Source organism: Molothrus ater, chromosome 6 (genome assembly GCF_012460135.2).
Source record: "Molothrus ater isolate BHLD 08-10-18 breed brown headed cowbird chromosome 6, BPBGC_Mater_1.1, whole genome shotgun sequence".
In the NCBI taxonomy this organism is placed as follows: Eukaryota; Metazoa; Chordata; class Aves; order Passeriformes; family Icteridae; genus Molothrus; species Molothrus ater.
The window spans coordinates 41,032,999-41,054,441 of record NC_050483.2 but is presented as its reverse complement, the minus strand read 5'-3'; the positions used below and the strand labels follow the sequence as shown (position 1 = coordinate 41,054,441).

The 21,443-nt window shown below is 40.0% G+C and overlaps 2 protein-coding genes across 2 annotated transcripts; one reads left to right on the top strand and one right to left on the bottom strand.

Moving 5' to 3' along the window:
- The first annotated feature begins 695 nt into the window (after positions 1-695).
- SNW1 (SNW domain containing 1) lies at positions 696-17,483 on the top strand. Its single transcript, XM_036384451.2, has 14 exons — positions 696-786; positions 1,814-1,967; positions 4,345-4,506; positions 8,595-8,690; positions 8,781-8,887; positions 9,715-9,819; positions 9,919-9,988; positions 10,774-10,839; positions 12,109-12,225; positions 12,576-12,717; positions 14,427-14,523; positions 15,356-15,473; positions 16,483-16,646; positions 16,723-17,483. Exons 1-14 carry the CDS (start codon positions 704-706, stop codon positions 16,925-16,927), a joined length of 1,686 nt encoding a protein of 561 aa, XP_036240344.1. The 5' UTR covers positions 696-703; the 3' UTR covers positions 16,928-17,483.
- On the bottom strand, positions 17,412-21,441 carry SLIRP (SRA stem-loop interacting RNA binding protein). The gene is made up of 4 exons (XM_036384455.2): positions 21,334-21,441; positions 21,120-21,178; positions 19,319-19,426; positions 17,412-17,540 (listed from the first exon to the last, which is right to left on the bottom strand). The coding sequence occupies exons 1-4, from the start codon at positions 21,425-21,427 to the stop codon at positions 17,481-17,483; spliced, it is 321 nt and encodes a 106-aa protein (XP_036240348.1). The 5' UTR covers positions 21,428-21,441; the 3' UTR covers positions 17,412-17,480.
- Between the last annotated feature and the right edge of the window lie 2 nt (positions 21,442-21,443).

The window sequence follows — 21,443 nt, the reverse complement described above, 5'->3', positions numbered from 1 at the left end:
TCTCTGTCTTCTCTATTTCTCTCTAGATGAACCATGCCTGGCTCAGTGAGACTCTTCTGCCTTTGATTCACTAAATGTGATGTAACAAAAGCAACGATTCATTAATAATGTCTCTGGTTATATGTGGTGCTATATATTGCCACTTTAACTCAAATAGTGATTTTCCTATGTAAAGCTCCACCTAGTTCCCATGTATTACAACTCCCTGAGAAGTATTTTTCCACATTCCAAATTTAAATTGTACTCTAAAGAGTGCATCTCTTGATTTGATTTAAAGAACTCCTATGTAACGTATGAATGCAAATTCAACATAGACAGCACAAGTCCTTTTCAATGCAGATGTTTTTCGATTTTAAAGCAATATTTTTGCACCACTTTAGGTCTCTTTTGTTCCCTTCACTCCCATGTCCCTGTTCAACGATTTCTAAGCAGCAGGTATCAAAATAAATTTTATTCCGATCCATTTGTTCTATATTTTCTTCTTTTTACTTGGACATATTCAGCTGGATGAACTGTGAAGTTACTGAACTTGCTGGACATTGTGTGAATAGTGCGGGGGAGCGGAATAGGATGGCTGAAGAAATAACCCGGGATATTGTAAAACTACACCTCCCATGACGCCTTGCGGCCTACCGCGTGCGCCGCCGCGCCGCGAGTGTCCGATGGAGACTACAACTCCCAGGGCACATTGTGACTGCTGCGCATGTGCAGGTGTCACCGCCTTCCTCCTCCTCGGCGGCCCGCTGCGGAGCCGACGGCCTACGCGGTCAAGATGGCGCTCACCAGGTGGGTCGGACGGCCTCACCCCGGCCGTGAGGACGATGCGACGCTCCCGGCCATCCCAGCGATTCCCCGCCGCGCTGCGGGGCTCCATCGACGGGAGCGGCCGCGGTTAGGGAGTGCGCTGAGGGGCCACGGCCTCTCCTGGGCAGTGGGCCCGGCGGCCGGGCCGCGGCCGCAGAGAGTGCGGCGAGGCCCGGTGGGGCCTGGGGGAGCCCTGGCGGGAGCGGGTGTTTGGCCCCTGGTCAGGGCTCTGCTTCTTTCCTGTGTTCACTGCGGGTGGAAGGAGCTCCTCCGCCTCGGTTCGGTCCCTGGGGGTTTGGTCGAGGTTTCCTCACAGTCAGAGGGGGCGAGCGGTCTTTGTTATGAGTTGTAGTGTCTCTCGCGGGGCATGGGAGTGCAGTTCCGGTGCCTGCCCCGGAATCCCGAGTTTCTCTGGATACTTTCTTAGTAAATTCACAAAAGGGCTGTGTAGACAAGAAGAGTTGAGTTGAAAAAGGGGAAGTGAAGAAATTGGGGTTCGACTGGCCATTGGCAGGGGGGTGCTAGGCGTTGAGAGGGGAGGTCGTTGTCAGATCTGTCTGTGGGTGTTTGCCTTGAGAGGAAGAAAGAGCGAATCGTTGGGACTAGAGACATAGGAACATAATATTTCTATCTTATTCATGGTGGTATAAAGAAAACCAGTGATATGTAAAATTCCCGTTGGAAAAAGGGCATTGCCACTCTTCTGTTCAAGAAAGATGTGAATGTGTGTGAATTTAGCTTTTGTTTTTGTAGGAATCTTTTAGAATGCTGAGAAAGCATACATTGCAACTCTAATCTCAGAAGTTACTAAATCTCAGAATCTGCTCTCACATTTATGAGTGCAATGCTTAAGTTTCATAAATTGTTTCTTAATCTATAGAGAGTGATTGTTGAGAAAGTATTAACTTAGCAAGGAGTTGACTCAAGCATAGTTGAGTGTCTGTGAGTCAAGTTACCAGAATGAACTTTTTATTTCATTCTTTTTTGGTTGCTGTCCATGGATGTCCAGTTTTTTGCCAGCTCCAACCCAGCTATCCCAAGATCAGCTAGAGCTAGAAGAAAGAGCAAGAGCTCAGAGATCCAGGCAGGCTGCTCTGGTCTCATCCAGAAGGGAACCTCCCCCATATGGTTACCGGAAAGGATGGATACCGCGAGTGCTAGAGGTAAATATTTGAATTGATACAGCAGTAATGTGTCTGCTAAAGGGGAAAAAATTCTGGAGTAGAAATAAACTCTGATCACCTTGAATATTGCTGAGAATTGTGCAAAGCCCTACAGTGTACATGATCCAGACTGCTTGATATATTCTTGTGTTGGGAGAGGTTCTAATCGACCAGATTCCTTAAAACATTTGATGGTAAACAGGATGGTCTATGTCTACTTCAGTTCAGAGATTGCTGTGTTGCAATGTGGAAATATGTCTGTGGTCTTTAGGGTTTACAGTCTGTGAACACAAGGCTCCCCTGGGAAAGACATCCATATTGTTCCTCTGTTAGTGTTTTAAATGCACATTCTGGATTATAGCTGAACTAAGTGAATGTGTGTGTGTGTCAGAGAAGAGAACATTCATGTGTTCTGTTCAAAAAGATAGCTGCTATTGGGAGACAAAGTTATTACAGTTGGAAGGAAACTTAAAAATTAGTCAAATATTTGTTAAGTATGTTACTGGCTAAAGGGTTTTGGACAATGTTATGTGTTCTAATCCTTGCCAGTTTAATGTAATCTAAACTGGAACTGCTAAAGGTAGAAAGAAAATACAGATGTGATCTGATTACAAAACTGTGTTAGTACAGTCTCTCTCTGTAAGCCAGAAGAACCTTGCAGTTTGAAGTGATTCTTGACAATGACTTCTGAGACCTGTTCTGATGAGTCACAAGCCAGTGCTCTTGAAACAAGCATGCTGTTGAAGTTTTACTACAATAATTCATGTATGATCCTACATTGTTTCCAGATACCATAATTTCATCAGCTTGTAACAGCATTGCCCTCATTTATGTTTCAGTGCCATTTCTGTATGTCCAACACTGTTCTGTGGTGATCCAGATACTTCAAGTAGAAGTTCTAGTGGTTCATTGAAGGGAAACATTCTTATGTGGGTTCAGCATTTAGTCATATGCTGCATATGTATGATATCAAAAATTATACTTTAATTATACCCAGTGGAGGTTTCCCTTCCTACACCATTGAGTATTAATGTTTTAGTGCTCGTTCTTTCTTAATGTTAATAAAGAAATTTTTTAAGAAGCCAGGTGCTGAAGGTTTGCGAGGACTTTCCAGCACCACTTGACCACAAATTAATATGCATCTCAAAAAGCCTGTTAAGGGCTCCTTTCTGCTTCATAAACAAGTGCAAATTGCTGTGAATGCTTTCAAAGCATAACCTTTGTCCAGGGATCCTGGACTGCCGTTGCTGGAAATTACAAAACCTGTTCTTAAGACATTAAGAGTTACCAAAAAAAAAATTAAAAATTGAAGAATGACTGAATTTGGTTCTGGCTAATACTTTGACAACTAATTGTTGAATGTGGGACAAGCAGTGGAAAACTTCAGATAACGGAAACTGTGTTTCAAGGAGCATTTGCAGATGGGATAAGCACACTGTCCTTGTTTGAAAGTGTTCTGCTTGGTCATTTCCAGTCTCAGTCCACTCTGTCACAGTGGTGGTAACTACTTGGTCACATGGTGAGCATGGAGGGAGATTGATCTGCTCAAGACACCCATTCTTATTTTTTGATCTGTTTTGTTACCAGACTCCACATAAGCCATGCCATTGCCACAGAGAAAGGGATAGATGCTCATGCTGCTTTAAGCAAATGCTTCCTCCAAGATGTTGCATTTGAAACTGAAATTGTTTATGAATGGTACCACTGCATCCTCTGTGCTACTGAGCCAGGATGATCTGCTTTAAGAAGCCTTTTGTTAATTAAATGCTTTTTATTTTGTTTATTAAATGCTTTTACACCAATACATTGTAGGAGAGAGGAATAAACCATAAGAATATTGGGCTGTTGGGTGCTGGCCCAATTTTCAGTGTGTTTACACATAAAAGTAAGGGAATGTTTGACACATGTAGCACTGTAAAGCTATGAGCTACAGGCTTTGAAAAGAATGGAATGTTTTTTTAATCTTCTTCATTATGGCGTGAAAAGCAACAAATAACCAGTAGAAGTCTTCATAAAAATGCTGCTCTTGTAATTTTAGTATCCACAGTTGCTTCATTTCAGAAGGTCAGTTTTTGAAGTTGATAACTGACATGAGAATTAAATACTTAATTTTGTATTGTCTGTAGCATACTATTGCCTGCACATTCTAGTCAGTAATATCTGTTCCTACTTTGAAAATAATTACTGCAAGATATCTCTCCATTTCAGTGTCTTTTAATAACTGTGAGTTCTCTCATTAATTGCTTTCTTACCAGTGAAAGAATAATGTTACTGGAGCATTCTTACCAAGTTATTTGTTGTTGAAATCAATCTGCTTTTCCATTCTATTTTGCATTTTTTTGTCTTTTGGACATTCACTAATTTTTTTTTTCTGTAGGATTTTGGAGATGGGGGTGCTTTCCCAGAAATTCACGTGGCCCAATATCCATTGGATATGGGCCGAAAGAAGAAAATGTCCAATGCTTTGGCTGTTCAGGTGGATGCAGAAGGAAAAATAAAATACGATGCAATCGCTCGACAAGGACAGTCAAAGGACAAGGTAATATTTCTTCCAATATGTCAGCTGGTAGATGTATTTGGAAAAGTTGTATTTACACATTGCATATCCTTGAACTCATTGGTCTGGCATTAGCCACATGGATTGTGTCCTCTTTGCTTATTTAAGAATTAAAATAATGTCAGACAGAAATTGTGATCTTCTCTGTAATGTAATTAAAAGATAAGGCAAAAATGGGGAAAATCTCTACACAGAATTTACTTGATGGCTTAGCAGTTTTCATTTTCCAGTGAAGGCAAGAAACTGAAAACAGTTCTGCAGCCTCATTTTAGCATGTAGAGAGAGAGGGGGCAAAAGATGGACAGAAAACACAGGTCAGCCTTCAGAATACTGCACCTTGTGTTTTACTGATCCAACGTTTGACACTTCTGGTTGTTTTCAGTGGTTTTGGTGCTCTGTTTTTGCTATTGTTATTTAGTTGCAGCAGAAAGTATTGCCAGTGGTTATACTACAAAACTTTTGTACTGAATTCAGAGATAGCAAGATTCTTATGGAGTTTTTTAGGGGAAACTTCAACTTCCTGTATCCAGTACCTTTCTAAAACCAAGAGGTGACACTTGAGGTCCTAAATAGTTTTGAGGAGATCAAGTACTTGGGTCTCTGAAGTTTACTTTAAGGAGTATTTACATCTGCCTTTCCAAGTGGGCTCTGTGGACTTTAATTCTCTAAAGCAGGTGTTGGGGGCTGGAAGACTGCTGAGGCCTGATGAAGTGTGTGACCAGCTGCTTCTTCCAGCAAGCATCTTCTGTAAAGAAGGTCTAAACAGTGTTTAGACTGTGGTCAACTTAGTGGCCTTATCTGGACTCATTCCAACAGGTCAAGGTTGTCTTTGTGTTTGGGGCCTCAGAACTGGATGCATCACACCAGCTCAGGTCTCACCAGAGCAAAGTAGAGGGGCAGAATCACCTCCCTCAATCTGCTGGCCATGCTGCTTTTGATGTAGCTCAGGATAAAATTGACTTTCTGTGCTGCAAAATCTATTTGAAACAATTTCACTGGAAACAGCAGAACTACTATTGCTTGGTTTGATTTGTTTTGCAGGAGAAAGTATTGCCAGATATGTCATAGGGAGTGGTTCTTCAGTGATCTGTGTTGAGTTGAATAATATGGAATATTTTCTCTTAAGAGCTTCTGATAGTACAGTGTCAGTAGGATTAGATGCAGAAGTTTCATTTTCCAGAGAGCTGCAGCCATAATTCAATATTTCTTCAATCTTAATACTTAGAGCTAAAAGAAACAGATACTTAGCAGCCTGCCAGAAATGAGATGAAGTTTATGAACCTATTTTAGGAGCTACTCGTTTGGTCTGAGTTAGAAAGCAAATTTTGTTCTTGCTGCAGTTTATGGATTTTTTGAAGTTGAATTTAGTATTCTGCTTTCTTTGTAGAGGCAGCAGTTCCATCACCCAGCCCCTATCTCGAGATGACTTGTCAGCAGTTTCTACTATTGCAGAGGTTCATCTCCCTTGCATCTGTTCCCTTATGTATTTTAAAAATAGTGTCTTCAGAGTATTTTCCTTGAAAAATACTGACATCATTGGGATAGTCTGACAGGCTTCCTGTTTGGGGTTGGCAGAAAGTCTGCTAAACATGAAATGCTGGATAACATTGACAGGCCTGGATGCATGACCTTATGGATCTGCGGATGGAGTTCCATCTGCTTGTCTAAATTAAGAATTCCTAGCCTAGCTATGTGGTTGGTTCTTGTGCTGCTGTAAATTCTTTCAATACTTTCTCTACTTACATTACTAAAAGCCAGGCTAAAATAATGCATTAATAGTGATATATTTTGATGAGACTGGAGCTGTTCCTTTATTAGGAAAATAAGAACATATAATTGCATCCTCTGTTTTTATGAAGATAGAAGAAAGAGTATGGAAATCAAGGAATGGAACTGTTAGGTCCCTTATTTTTTTCCAGCAAGAATAACTTTATATGCTGGAGTTTGATTTCTTCTTCATGGCCTAAGGTTGTGGCTTATTTGTTAAAGGAGAAAAAAAAAAAAAAACAATCATGAAGCTTATTTACAGGTTTTATTCCCAAGGTTGTAAATTCAATCAAACCATTTGCAAGAGAGTAGATCCATTGTTAAGGAAGTCCTGTCACAGGTATGGGACAGGTCAAGAGAACATGCATCTAACTCAAATAATCAAAAGTGTTACTTACTTGCAACTTATTTGCCTTTGTGGCAGAGCTTGCTTTGAGAGTTTGTTACCAGTTTGTTTTCTGGTGTGTGTACCAGGTTTACAACCAGGTAATCTTAATAACTTCTTCAACTTTATGTACTTCATATGGAGAAACCATTCTTTGACAAGGAACGCATTCATGCTGCATTGCTTGATAATAAATTCTTGATTTACATATAGGATTGATGAGCACTGTACAGGGCTGGTTGAGATATACAGAACAAAATATGTTGAGGATTTCTGTGTAGCAAATCAAGACATTTGCGTCTGTCAGGTGCCTTGTGAGACTCTGAATGTGATTGATGTCTAAACCCTGCCATGTGGTACAGTGTCTTAGCCCTTAGGTAATGTTATTCTCTTTCTGACTGTAGTGGCATGCAGATTTCTAATTGCTGCCTGTTAAGGCTGCCCCAGCCAGGGAATCGTGTAATTGTAGCAAAACTTGGGGTTTTTCTTTCTGCCTAGAAGGAGATTTTGCTTTTCAGTAGCAATCAGAGTGATTGCTCAGGCTTATGCTTCCTTTCAAATTTTGTAAGTTGAAAAATGGTAGTGGGTGGGCACAGTACAATATCAAACAATCCCAGTTTCTTCTTTAGCTTAGATGAATGAAATATCTCAACATAAGTCATAAAACAAGATAAATGTCTAGAAGAACAACAAAAATAAGTGTAAATTCATTATCTGCCTGTTTTTATCACTTCAGAAAAAGACTACAATTAAAACATGCAAGTGTATGAAGTTTTTGATGGCAACAGAAATATTTGTATTTTCAGGATAGTTTAATCTATAGTATATATTTCTTCCATAATAAAGCTTCTTGCCATTTTCATACAATACTTCAGAGTTTAAATAGTTCACATAGATCATTTGTACCTCAGTCACAAGTAGTTTTTAGATCACTCTTGGACCACCACAAGGAGTAGCTTTTTATATTTTCTTTTTTTTTGTCTTTTGGGATGCTCTACAGATCCTTCAGCATACTTTGTTTTTCATATTCTTCTTCATCAAGACACTTGGACTTACAAGTTAATTACCTTAGAGGAACATTTCTCTTCAAATGTCCTTCATTCAGGATCTGAGAAGCTAGAATATTATTGATACTAATTCAAATGATTAAATTTTAGGAGTGAAGGCTGAGAAGTAGAAAATGTCTGTCATGTGGTTAATTAATGCTGAGGCTAAAGGTTAATTTTGTAGTTGGACATGTACTGTATAATGAACTTGTAATAATAGTTCCTGACTTTTAACCCTTTGAACTAAAACTTCCTATTTTATTGGATACATTTGAAGCATTAATGTAACACAATACATTTTTCCCTGAAGCCACCTAATAGTGTTCTTTCCCTGTGTTTAAAATTGGGACTCTAGAGCTGCCAGGAGCTAGCTGCAGGTTGTGTGAAAACTCAAGTACCTGTATAAGGGAAAGTGTCAAGACCAGATTTCTCAAGTATTTATTTTTTCAAGAAAACAGTAAACATAATGAAATGAAAAAATACAGATTGTGGAAAATACTTGTATCAAATTCTAGAGTAATCCTTGAAAACAGAAGTAAAAACATGCAGGATTTTATCAGCTTGGGGTCCTTAAAAAAGGAAAATACTAGGAATGGGAAGCAGGAAACTGCTGTCTAATGCCAGTCCTGAGAGCAACTTATACAATTATATTTATCAGATTGCTTTGTTTCTTCAATTACTCCATCTGTAAAATGGGGTCCAGAGTATACATGTAAACAGGACTTCTAATTGAACAATATGATATCGTAATGCATTTATAGCTGTATATTCATTTTAATTACCCAGAGTATAGTCTAAGCCTGAAACATTTCCTTTGATATATATACATTTATTCCTGTTCACCAGCACTAGTAGAATCTAATGTCTTCCAGGTCATTTACAGCAAGTACACAGATCTTGTGCCAAAAGAGGTCATGAATGTGGATGATCCTGAACTGCAAAGACCAGATGAGGAGGCAATTAGAGAGGTATTGTATGCATTGATGTGCCTAGTTAGCAGTGGTATGCTTTATGTCTTGTAGTGGGATGAGATGAACACTGTGGGTTTTTTTCTTCAGATAACAGAGAAGACAAGAGCAGCCTTGGAGAAATCAGTCTCCCAAAAAGTTGCAGCAGCCATGCCAGTTCGAGCTGCTGACAAACTAGCTCCTGCACAGTACATTCGGTATGTAGTGCTGGTGTTGCTGTAGAATGGTGTGATATACAAAATGGATTAAAATCGGCATATTTGTTGAATTTCTGAGAACAGAAATTCCTCTTGAATTCTATTGTTCTGTAAGGAATATGAAACTGGCTTCTGTATTTTGAATTAACTTACTAATGATCACCTAGTTTGAAGTGTGTAGAAATATGTCTTTAACATGTCATGAGTTATGGCACTCTGGAGGTGTTATAGTTTTAGCAAAAAACCACAGATTTGCCAGGGATCACTATTAATGATGCTGCCCTGAAAGCAAAGTATTTACTGCAAGTTTCAAGCCCACAACAAGACATGTAACAAAGTTCTTCCTTCACAGAAAATGAGTAGTTGGAAACAGTGGAATTATGAGGAGGGTGATACTTACTTAGGATGATTTTCTGTTTCAAACAGAAAAATTTCATGACAGGGTTATGGCTTGAAGTTAATTCTGAAAAAAGGTATGAAGAGGTTCTTAATGAACAGTAAGAAAACACAAGGGCTTCACAGACATAGGCAGGGAGTACGTCACAAGCTATGTGTACTGTACTTGTATTTCTTCTATTTCAGACTCTAGGTTGAAACAGGAGAATATAGCCCTGAAGAGAATTAATACATTCTGTCTGGTGTAACTGAGTCTGCACTCAGTGCAGTGTCATCTGTGCAGTTACCTGCTGCTGACATTGATAGTGGGGTAGTCTTAAACTGTTGTGGATAAAATGAAACCACAGCTAGAGCAGTGAACAGAGTGAAAATGGAGGTTGGAAAGGAATATCTAGCTGTGTGCAGAGAGCTGAGCACTTTGTTTTGTTCAGGTACACACCATCTCAGCAAGGAGTTGCATTCAACTCTGGAGCAAAACAGAGAGTTATTCGGATGGTGGAAATGCAGAAGGACCCTATGGAGCCTCCAAGATTCAAGTAAGTATTCATGGCTTGTTCAGGGCAAATAGAAGATTCTGAAGTGTATTTCTGTGCAACATGCTGACTGTAACTGTAATTGTTTTCTTAATTGCTCAGAATTAACAAGAAGATTCCACGAGGACCACCATCTCCTCCAGCACCTGTAATGCACTCTCCAAGTAGAAAGGTATGAAATGCCATAGCTGTTCTCAGTTTTGAATGCTTAGGTGGGTCCACAAATTCTTCTTCGATCTAGTTCGTTTCTGTGTACCTTCTCATTACTAACCTTCTGATGTGAAGTGATAAACTTGGTGCCCAGTGCAGTCTTTTTGTTTGTTGTTTTCTTTTTTTCATTTGGACAGTTCTTAAAGTAGCTGTCTTTTCATTTATCTTGTCAAAGGTTGAGTAGATGTCTCATATATTTTATGCAGGGATGCATTGCTGAATTTGTTCATGGCATGAATGAGTTGACCAAGGCTTAGCCTGGTACTCTTATGTTGCCTTCAGACAACACTGTTAAGCTAATCCTTAATAACATTGACTTGTGTCATTAAGGATTAGCTCCTTCTGAGAGATGAGTGTAGTGGTGGTTCATCAGTTTGGTACTACTTGAATAGCTGCTAAATATGTGCATGTTAACAAGTTGGCTGTGAGTTACAGCCTGTGTGATGAAAGCTTAAGAGGATGCTGAAGAGCTGTCAGGACTTTATTCAGTGCTGGCAAAGATACATTGCAAAAATCAATCCCATGGCAGAGGGTTTGGAACCATCTGATCTCTAAGGTCCATTCCAATCAAACCATTCCTTGATTCTGTGATCTTACTGCTGCTAAGAAGAGCTGGGGTTTTGTTGTGGAGTTCTGAACTTTCTACTCTAACTCATTTCAATAGTTTCATAGCTGCCTTTGAGAAAGAAAACAGTATTTCCTTTTACTATAAATCTGAAGATGACTTTGCTTATTCTCTTATATCAGATGACTGTGAAAGAGCAGCAAGAGTGGAAAATTCCTCCATGCATTTCAAACTGGAAAAATGCAAAGGTAATTAAGTTGTCATAAATTTATTTTTGTAATTCTGCATCCTGATGGGAAACTTAAGTGAATGATTTAAGCTTGAATAATACTGCTGTTAAACATCTAGAGTTAGGTAAACCAGCTGCTTCCAGCATGGAAAACACATGATGATACAGTTCATTTTCCTTCAGTTTGCCATATAAAGGTTGTCCAATTGAGAGTATAGAACTGAGGGTGAATATGTTACTTCATGCCAGAGATTATAAATTTTGAGAGGAAAAATTTATATTAGTTAAAATCCCCATAATAGTGCAGTCCAAAGTCAAAATCTCTCAAGGTCACAAAGCCATCTAAACTGAAAAACAGCAGACTATGAGAGACCCAAGGATGTTTCTTTTTAATATTGCAGTCCATATTTCTGGGAAGTGTTCCTTGTTGCATTCTTTCATTAATTAATTCTTATCACTGGTCAGCTAGCTATTTTTGTTCCTTGTTTGAGTAGGTATGTCCTGTCCCTGATTTTTATCAGTTATTAAGTTTATGTTCCTAGAGAGGGGAGAATTTATTTGCTGCAGTAACTAGTCTGATCATTCTGAAATGTACTAAACTGTTGTCCTGAGACAGCCTCTTCAAATGGAGGAAGGAAAAGCTGTATGTTTGGATGTCACTTTTTTTTTCTACCCCAACACAGCTGTCTAACTGGGACTGATGGTAATTAGGAGATCAAATTTTAGGTTACAGATGCTAAAACCAAAGCAAAAATTTTGTAGAGCTCACTAAAAAAAATCTGTAAATATAATCTATAAATAATTTTGAGTTTTAGCTTTGGAAAACAAAATTGGTGTTTAGTGTGTCTTACTCTTGCTGGCTGCCTTGTCCCTTACTTTCTCATTTTGAATCAGCTAATCTCTTAACAGGTATGAAAACAGTTTAGGTAAAACAATTTTTAAGCAAAAAATTGTAAAACAGCTTAGAGAGTGGAGAAGCTATTATCTGTAATTCTTAACACAAAGCAAAAAGTGGACTTTATCACTGGAAAACTGTCTTTTGTCGTAAGATGAACCTTGAAGGGAAGCTGTGATTGGGATTTGGTGGGCAGGTGGAATTGGAGTGAAGCTTTGTATTTATTACCTGGCAAGAATTTGAAGTACCTATGAAAAGGAGATCCATTGAGGCATAATAATGATGGGCTGTGAATTTTGTATGTGTTTTTGTTTTCTTACCCAATGAATATAATAATGCTTGTTGTTACAAATACTGTTTCTGTGATTAACTGCCTCTCTGTTCCCACTGTAGGGTTACACCATTCCATTAGATAAGCGTCTGGCTGCAGATGGCAGAGGATTGCAGACCGTTCATATTAATGAAAACTTTGCCAAACTTGCTGAGGCCCTCTATATTGCTGACAGAAAGGTCAGGTAGTTCTTCACACTGTTTTGTTCCATATAGTTTTACCATCTTTGTATGTTAATTTCTTCCAGAAAATCAGCTGTGAATAGGCTTTAGCTTTTTGATTTGTCCTGCTTCTTTGCTAACATAAGACTTAAGGCCTTATCCCCACTATCTGAATCATGGGCTCAGCGTGGGTTCAGTTATTAGAAGTCATGGGTCTTGTCTCCCAGCTCTAACTGCTGTGGCTGATGCTTTAAGCTTCCTGATTTTGGCTTCATTTCTGTCCTGTTTACTGGCTAACTCCGTGACAGATCTGCATATATCCCAGGTGCTACGCTTTCTGTATTTTTAACCGTGTCTCTTTTATGCAGGCTCGGGAGGCAGTAGAGATGCGTGCCCAGGTGGAGAGGAAGATGGCTCAGAAAGAAAAGGAAAAACATGAGGAAAAGCTCAGAGAAATGGCTCAGAAAGCCAGGGAGAGAAGAGCAGGGATCAAGACCCACGTTGAAAAAGGTACTGTTCTTTGTCATTAAGACACTATGGCTTTTTTAGTATTCATAAGTGTGGATTTGGAGTAATAACCTGAGAACTTGAAATATCTAAATGCCAGGTGAAATGTCTAAGTATGACATCAGTTTATGTCTTTATTGGTTAATTCACTGCCTGGTTTGATGGGATGCAGGTTTGAACCTCACATCAGTATGTTGGTGTATATAGGTTTAGGACGCTGAGAATTTTGAAGTTAATAATACATCAGTGCAAGTGATGGCTTTCATGGACAGTTATAAACTAACATTTTTAAGTTTATTGCAAATGAAGGGTAGATTTTTCTAGAAGAACTAAACCATCTTTAAGTTATCAAAGGTAATATTGCAGTGCAATATTCTCGCTCTTGCACTGTTGTAACTGATCTTGCAGAGCTGCAATTTTGTTGGCTAGCGGGCCCCAAAAAACCCTGCTGCCAACCTAACTAAATTGTCTCCATTGTTCTAAGTCTTCCATTCTAATGGAAATTACACTTCAAAGATCAAGATGATGAACTTTAGAGAGCAGTTACAATCTCTTCAGAAGATGGAGGGATATGGTCATATAATCCTGCTGCTGGGATGTGCTAACCTCTTACCAAAAGGCTGGGGGCTGGCCAGCTGGGCTGCCACTCTGTTGGAGAGGACCCAGGAATTGTAGTGGACAATCTGCTGAATATAAGCCAGCAGTGTGCAGATGCGGCTTTGTATGCCCTTAGCAACAGTAATGCTAAGGGCATACAAAGCTGCATCTGCAGTAGTGTAACCAGTAAGTCAAGGGAAGTAATAATTTCCTTTTAGTGGTGACCTGTTAGACATCATCTGGAGTACCTTGTGCAGTTATGGGCCTCCGGGTACAAGAAAGACATTGATAAATGGGAGTCAGTTCAGTATAAGGGCATCAGAATGGTCATGGAGCTTGAGTTAACTGCCTGTTCAGGAGATGCTGAGAGAATAAGGCTTGTTCTGCTAGGAGATGATGTGTCATTGGGGCCAGATAATGGGAAGGTTACCCAGCAGATCATATCACAGTGATCCCTAAATGATTATCAGAGGGCTTCACCAAGTTGCACGATGGAAGAATGAGACAGTGGTCAAGAGTTGAAGCAGGAGGTTTCAGCTGTGTGTCAGGAGAAAGATTTTCATCATGAGGACAAACAGCAATGGAACAGGTTGCCTAGGAAATCTGTCAGTCTCTATCCTTGCAGGTTTTCGTCACCTGAGTGGGAAAAAGCCCTGACCAACCTGGTTTGAATTCAGCACTGATAGCAGGTTTTGAATTAGACTCTCTTCCAACCTGAGTGTGTCAGGTTGCATCACATAATGTTGCATCACATAATGTTCTTCAAAACATTTAAATCCCTGCATGTTTCAATGATACTTTTATGCTTAGAGTTATGATACAATGATCTGTAAATGTTTTAGGATATTAATTCCTAGACAGACAATTATTCTAAGCTCTTGAAAGATGGAAGAACAAAGTTGTTAGGATGTCTGCTTTGACTTACCGAGAACAGTCACTTGCTTGGGGCATAAGAAAGCCGTGGTGTTCATGTGTTCAGTTTATTTCAAGTGGAACATTTTAAATAGTGCTAAGGGTCACTACTCTTCTGTAAAATAATACTGTGCCAATGTCTGTGGCATAATTAATTCAAACCTCAAATATTTGTCTATAATGAGCAATCTTTACTTGTTCAGAGGATGGAGAAGCTAGAGAAAGAGACGAAATCAGACATGACAGGCGCAAAGAGAGGCAGCATGACAGAAATCTTTCCCGGGCAGCCCCTGATAAAAGGTAAGTCACAAAAAAAAGCTGGTTTATTCCTGTACTGGCACTGGCTTCCCCACTAGGGAACCTACTACTGGGCTTTCCTTTTTTTGATATAAGTGCCTGAGTTGTATGTATCTTGTGGAGATAGTGACTGGTATGAAGCACAGTTTGTTCATTATATGAAAAGGCATTACTGTGTTAAATACTGTAGTACTTTCTTAAAAATGTAGAATTTTCCACATGAATGGGAAAGAGGGGTGTGCTGTGTTGGTTTTGGGTGGTTTTTCTTCAGTGGGACTTCAGGTTTAATGTTTTATGTTCAGGATTAATTAACATGTTGAGAGCAAAGATTGAAACCTGAATCTTCTAATTTTGGTGACACTAGAGTTATCAATAGTGGCTTTGTTTCTTGAAGCTGTTCATTTTAAGTAAGCTTAGATTTATGGAGGTAGGCTGGAGTATCTTATTAGCTGAAGTCACTGAGATTTTTGAGTGCAAATGGTTTCTGGATGCTTAAAATCTCTAGTATGTTGAAATTGAATTGCTCGGCCTTTCCAGAATATAACTACACTAATTCTTGCAAAAAATAAATATGACATTTTAGACCAAGTCAGCTTGATGTGAATTGCAGATAGTGGAAAGCAAATTTAAATGTCATACCCAGCTGAACATAATTTTTCCAAATGTTTCCTTTGCCAGGAGACAAATTTTAAATGTTACCTAGTAAGGAAGAACAACAGTCAAAATCTGGCTCCTGAGGCAAATTGTTAGTGGGGAATACAGGATCAAGTTGCAATTGAGTGTGTCAACAAGTATGGTTTACTGACCTCATAAAACTTTCAATTTTTTAATTCAGGTCAAAGCTGCAAAGAAATGAGAACAGAGATATCAGTGAAGTTATTGCCCTGGGGGTACCAAACCCCAGGCCATCCAATGAAATCCAGTATGACCAGAGGCTGTTCAACCAGAGCAAGGTAAAATACCTTTTCTTTTCATAGAAAGCTGTGTAGCTTTCAATGAGAACATGCTCATCATTCCTTTATGGGTACAGACAGAATAGTAAAGAGAGGCTGTTCTCATGGTTGCTGTGGATACATTCAGAAAAAAATTCTTTACATAAGTGTTTAGGAAACTATTGATTTCCTTTATCCAGAGCCTATAAAAAAAAAATTAAACGTATAGCTGGATTAAAGTGTTTTTGTTGTGATTTTTCTCACTGGGGAGTGGGGAGAAAAACTATTTTGCCTTCAAGCTGCAGTGACCTCATTTTCTTCTCTTGTACAAATGTACTGACTGAATAGGAAATCTGCTTTCAGAGAGAAGCAAGTAAATACTTTCTATTCCCATTACTGCTTGTGTTAATACTTCTGAAGATACAAAGAGGTAACAGCAACATTTCTTTTCCCTGAATTTTATACTATTCAGAGATGACAAAATAGATTGGGCTTCAGCAAATCCCTCAATAGACCTGCAGTTTGTCAATCACTCTTCTTCATGTCTCCAGTGAAAGACTTGCAGGCAAGGAGGGAAAGCTGATGTACCAAAAATGAACAAGCAGATACTTATACTTTCAGAGTTTATATAAGCCTCTGTGCGATTTGGATCAGTCAGCTTAAATCATGTTTTCCAGAAATTCTGAATAATACACATTTCTGTATGGTTGTACTCAGCTATTACAGACAGCTGTACTTGCAGGGCAGACTGAAATGATCCGTTATTCTGAAATGCGGATGGCTTGTAATCCTTCCTGTTGCTATCTGGAAGAGTAGGACTGAGGCCTGTACTGTGATGTTCTCTGGACTTAATCCCAGACCCAAACCCACTCACATCCTCATTAAGTGCTTGGACTCATTTGAAATCAATTGTAAATCACGCCATGTCATCTTTGTGTAACTGTGTAACATCATCAATGTATTTTGTTGATAAAGTAAGTTAGCTGACATTTTGTCGATTTAACTTGTGCTGTTCTGCTGTTCCTCACAGGGTATGGATAGTGGCTTTGCTGGAGGAGAGGATGAAATTTATAATGTTTATGACCAGCCTTGGAGAAGTGGCAAGGATATGGCCCAAAACATCTACAGGCCAAGTAAAAATCTGGATAAGGATATGTATGGTGATGATCTAGAGGCTCGAATAAAGACCAACAGGTAAGGAAATAAATTTAAGAAATATTCTTAATTAGTACTTTGAAGATAGTCAACTGAGTATCATCTTCTCCTGCAGGTTTGTTCCTGACAAAGAGTTTTCTAACTCGGATCGTAACACCAGAGGCAGGGGCAGAGATGGACCAGTTCAATTTGAGGAGGATCCATTTGGTTTGGACAAGTTTCTGGAGGAAGCCAAGCAACATGGTGGTTCTAAACGGCCATCAGACAGCAGCCGCCCTAAGGAACATGAGCATGAGAGCAAGAAGAGGAGGAAGGACTGAATGCCTCTGCTCCTTGAGAGGTAGGGAAATGGACTGCAAGCTTGGACTTCATGCAAAAGGGTTTTTAATATTGAGTGTACAGGAGGATGGCATTGTATCACAGCAGTTCACAACTCTGGCTGTGTGGATACATACACACACTAACTCTTCTACATGGGACAGCTACCTGAAGAGAGAGAAGACATGGAGACCACTTTGAAACATTTCATAAGGGAAGTAATTATTCTTTAGCAAGTTATGACTTTGCTGATTCCCCATTGCCCAGCACCTCAGGGTAAGAATGTAGCCCCCTTCCTACAGCTTTAGTTTTTTAGGTAGCTGAAGCTTTGACTTCATCTGTTAAGAGCTTTCCTGCTGTATATAATGATCATCTTATGCTGTAACAGATGCTGGGGTGTTAATAATTCAGTGTTTTAGTGTGGCTATACAGTTTTTTGAACAAGGGAGGGGAAACAGCTGGATTCTGTTTTAAAACAAGTACTCATTCTTAGTTTCTCAGTAATCTTTATTTTAGTTTCTTTGCATTTAGTGAAATAAAGCCTCCTTCCACCACTCACTCACTTTGACTCCTTCTTTGACTGCGTCTTCTACGGATCTGCTGTTTGAGAGCGAGCTGAAAACAATGGAAATTATTTAAATTAGCTAGGCAAGAAAGTTTGTTATTTTTCATTTCTGATCACCCAGAACATTGATACAGAAAGCAGAAGATACGTTTATAACCAATTCAGTTTCATAAGCCCCAAGCCGGGGTTTTCCTGACACAAAAGTTGAATATATATCCACAGCAATTGCTAGTTGTACCAGCAAAATGCATCCTAAAAGCTTGTGCTTTCAACTGGAATTAATAAAAAGTAACTGTCTAAAGCTAGCCTAGAAAAATTGGGAAAAGTGCTCATGTAATCTAGAGAAGCCTGCATTTTTTAAGACATGAAAATAACTACTGCTTACTTTCTGCTTTTTATTTCACTATAAAGAAGCCTCTTAGCATGCCCTTCTTGTGAGAGTATAGTCTTTGAAGCCTAGGCAGTTAAATGCATGTGGCGATCCTTACAGATTCAAGAACAAAAAGCAGCAAAAATTTCCAGGAAATTGCCACTAAATACTATGTTATTTCTAGTACCTAATTTGGTAATTGCATACAGATAACATCCTATTTCAACACAATTTATGAAGGACCAATCTACCGCCAATCTGATCACAGTTTAAGGAGTCTTAATTTCTGCTCCCATTTTTGTACCAGTTGGAACTTGCAGGCTGGTTCTTCTTGGGAATAGGTACAGAAGTAACCACAAACAGTGATGACTTGGGCAGTAATATGAACCATGGCAAGTGAAATACTTTACCACTATCAAAATACTGCATCACTGAAGTCTATCATCAATTCCTTTTACTATCTCCTAGCATTTAAAGTCTCAAAATAAGAAATTACTCGTCAAAAGGATATTGAAGAATTCTTATTAATTAATCAAAGGTTTGAATTAATTATGTCTGATACACCAGCCTGCCTGTTGCTCATGGTTTCACTCTCTACTACGCCATCTGAGTAGTTTTATCAGCTGAAGCACATGTAAGTCTGTAAGAAAATCCCCTATTCAGGGAACATACCAGATGCCAGTTTCTAATTATTTTGATATGAGAGCTGTTAATAAAATGGCTTTGGGCAGCCACTGACTCACTGTTCTTTATTCCTTATCTGTCAATACCACTGCACACTAAATGTTGAGAAAGTGGTGAGATGGCTTTGCTGTGTTTCTATGCTGGAGTGGAGCTGGAGGATACAGCTGTCTGGCTCTAGCTGACCAATCAAGGACAGACACTTTCATATGTGTAGGAGACCCGTACACCGGCTCGATGCCATACATTATGCACTGAGATTGCCAAACTGTTTTGTTTTTTGTGTTACTAACATTTAAAATCTTAAAGATGGAGAGAACAAGACCCTACACTAAAGCAATTTTAGAGTTGTCTTGAACACATGAAAGCAAGCAGCTGGTTTCTCCTGTATGAAATGACAGCTGGAGAAAACATAAATTTCACTGAAATTCGAAGCTTAGCATCACTTTCTTTATCACGTTCCCCCTGCCACTCAACATCTGGATCAGATGTTGGAACCCACCTGCAGAAACCTGCATTACAAACTGCAAACTAGTTGCACAGCACATCCCAACCAGTTTTACTGCATTCACATTACTTTAGCATAGCAGAAGTTTTTGGTCTCTTGAGTGTGATCTCTCTGGTATCTCTATGATCTTGACCCCTAACAACTCAAGTTGAGAGGGAGAGAATAGACAGAAGTGGTAATGATTTACAAAACATTAAAAGCACACTGAGTGACTAAAATTCTTAACCACATTTTGAAAGAATATGGGAATAAAGGAATTAGCACGTTACCTTGGAACCTTCAAGAATGTGGGGGTCCTTCTGTAACACATTCTGAACTTCTTCTGGAGTTGAGAATTTAATCCAGCAATAACGTCTGTGAAAGCCTGTATCTCTGTTCTAATTACCAGGTAAAAAAAACAAAATGCAATTACTACAGGAAATATTCACATAGGCTGTTAAAAACTTTCTACAGTTATTGAATTTAAAGATTCAGGAATTATCAGAGGAATTGACACACTTGCTGTTTCAGGAGCCTTTTTCACACTAAGACATTTGGTGTCAGTGAGAGTGTGAGGGGTCTAGCACAGGCTGTTCTACATCCCTTTCAATTTGAATCTAGCAATATTAACAAAAAATCACGATCTTAAGATACAGTTGAAGCCTAGAATAATGTATAGACAGTAGTTTCCAACTGCAGTATTTATCTACTAATAAGCCAGCCACAACAGAACTGACATTTAAATGCCCACAGTACTTGAATAACATTCAGCAAGATAAAGCAGCTGCTTAAGAGACTACAAAAGCAGAGTGCCATTCAGAATGACAAGCACTAACTGCACTGAAAAGAAAAATGTTATTTTTAGAAATAATTTGCCAGTCAGAAAAAACAGTTGTCAATAAACAGGTGATAATGAGGAAAAGCCAGGTGTATTCAAGTGCCTTCTGTCCCTACTCTGATCCCACTCTGAGCTCACAACAGCTCAGCCACTCCCATCATCAGGCATAAATGGCAACACTTCCAAACCACCTACAAGATACTGCCTGGTCTCAGTACCACAGTGATGTCTAAATTAGGCTGTTCTGCACTGGAGATTTTTGTACCTCCGGGTTTTAAGCAGTAATGAAACTCCTCAAGTATTCACTGAATGTGAATGTACACACATGCATCACTTGAACCAGTGATGGAGGTGAGTTTGTGGTAGGTAAGCTACCCGACTTCGCAACAAAACAATGCAGTCTGACCTGGGCTTGAGGGAAAACATGACGGGCAGGCACCTAAGCTTCAAGTGTTCAAAACAACCAGCCTGTTTCAAACTTCCTCCATTGCCAAACTAATCCTCAACAGAGAGTGAACCCACATCAGCTCACTAACTGACGTTCACTACCCACTGAGCTTAATTTAACAGGATTACTTCAAGTGGAGAAACAAGCAGACAGAACCTTTACACTTCAAGCAATGCCTGCAATTTACCTGCAAAGGAACACTTTTTTTGACCGTTTATCTTTAAAAAAATGCACTAGATACTACAATCCCCGATTTATACACTCAGAAGATAAACAGCCGAAACGACAGAGGCATTGGCAGCACCCTGCAGAGGTTATGGGTTTTGTGTTAGCCCTGCACTCTGGACGGGGTCTTAATACACAGCAGGAAAAGACGGTAGGTTCGTACCCACATCTTTAGTTTTTGGCCAGTGAGACCAGGCACACAAAAACTTTATTCTCTGTCTGAAGAATGTCAACACGATGCTAGAGAAGCTCAAAGCACTTAGATTAATTATTCAGAAATGGCAGCATCAACAGGATGCTGAAGTATGTACTTTGTAAAGCTCTTTGAAAGCCAACGGAAACCACTAAGCTTCAATAAGGCCGAGCGCTGGCAGACAAGTAGTGGCACTCCTGGAAGAAGGAGTTAAGGGTAGAGAGCGCTGAAAACCTCACTAGAGTTCAAGATGAGGGGTCCAGACTGCAGCTCCAAGGAAGCGGGGGAGCTTCGGGGCAAGGCCTCAGCCGCAGGAGCAGCCGGCGGCTCTTCCCCGCTTCGCCGAGAAGACACGAAGTGCGGCCCGGAGGACGCGCGTGTACTCACGAAAGGCAGCTGGCACCTCTGCACCGACCCGAACTGGGAGAAGTACTCCTTCAGCTCCTCTGTGGGAAAACGCACCAGGTTACCCGGGCCCGGCGCCTCCGCGCAGCCGCGCCGCCCTGGCCCGACCCCGGCCTATGCCGGCGCACGCGGCGAGGCCGCCCAACCCCGCCAGCCCCAGCAGCGGCGAGGGATGGGAGGGGGGGCGCAGACTCACTGCTCGACACCGTCCAGGGAATCTCAGCCACGAAGATGTCGAAGAGCCGCCGGGAGCGGCGCCCGACCGCCCGCACCGCACTGGCCGCCGCCATGTCGGGACTGCGGTGA

Excerpts from the sequence above, each read along its gene's own strand:
- SNW1 (XM_036384451.2), top strand. The coding sequence starts at position 704 with ATGTGCAGGTGTCACCGCCTTCCTCCTCCTCGGCGGCCCGCTGCGGAG. Across the intron at positions 14,524-15,355 it reads CGGGCAGCCCCTGATAAAAG|GTCAAAGCTGCAAAGAAATG; the intron begins GTAAGTCACAAA and ends TTTTTAATTCAG. Across the intron at positions 16,647-16,722 it reads GCTCGAATAAAGACCAACAG|GTTTGTTCCTGACAAAGAGT; the intron begins GTAAGGAAATAA and ends CTTCTCCTGCAG.
- SLIRP (XM_036384455.2), bottom strand. The coding sequence starts at position 21,427 with ATGGCGGCGGCCAGTGCGGTGCGGGCGGTCGGGCGCCGCTCCCGGCGG. Across the intron at positions 21,179-21,333 it reads TCCCTGGACGGTGTCGAGCA|AGGAGCTGAAGGAGTACTTC; the intron begins GTGAGTCTGCGC and ends GTTTTCCCACAG. Across the intron at positions 17,541-19,318 it reads ACATTCTTGAAGGTTCCAAG|CTCGCTCTCAAACAGCAGAT; the intron begins GTAACGTGCTAA and ends CATTGTTTTCAG.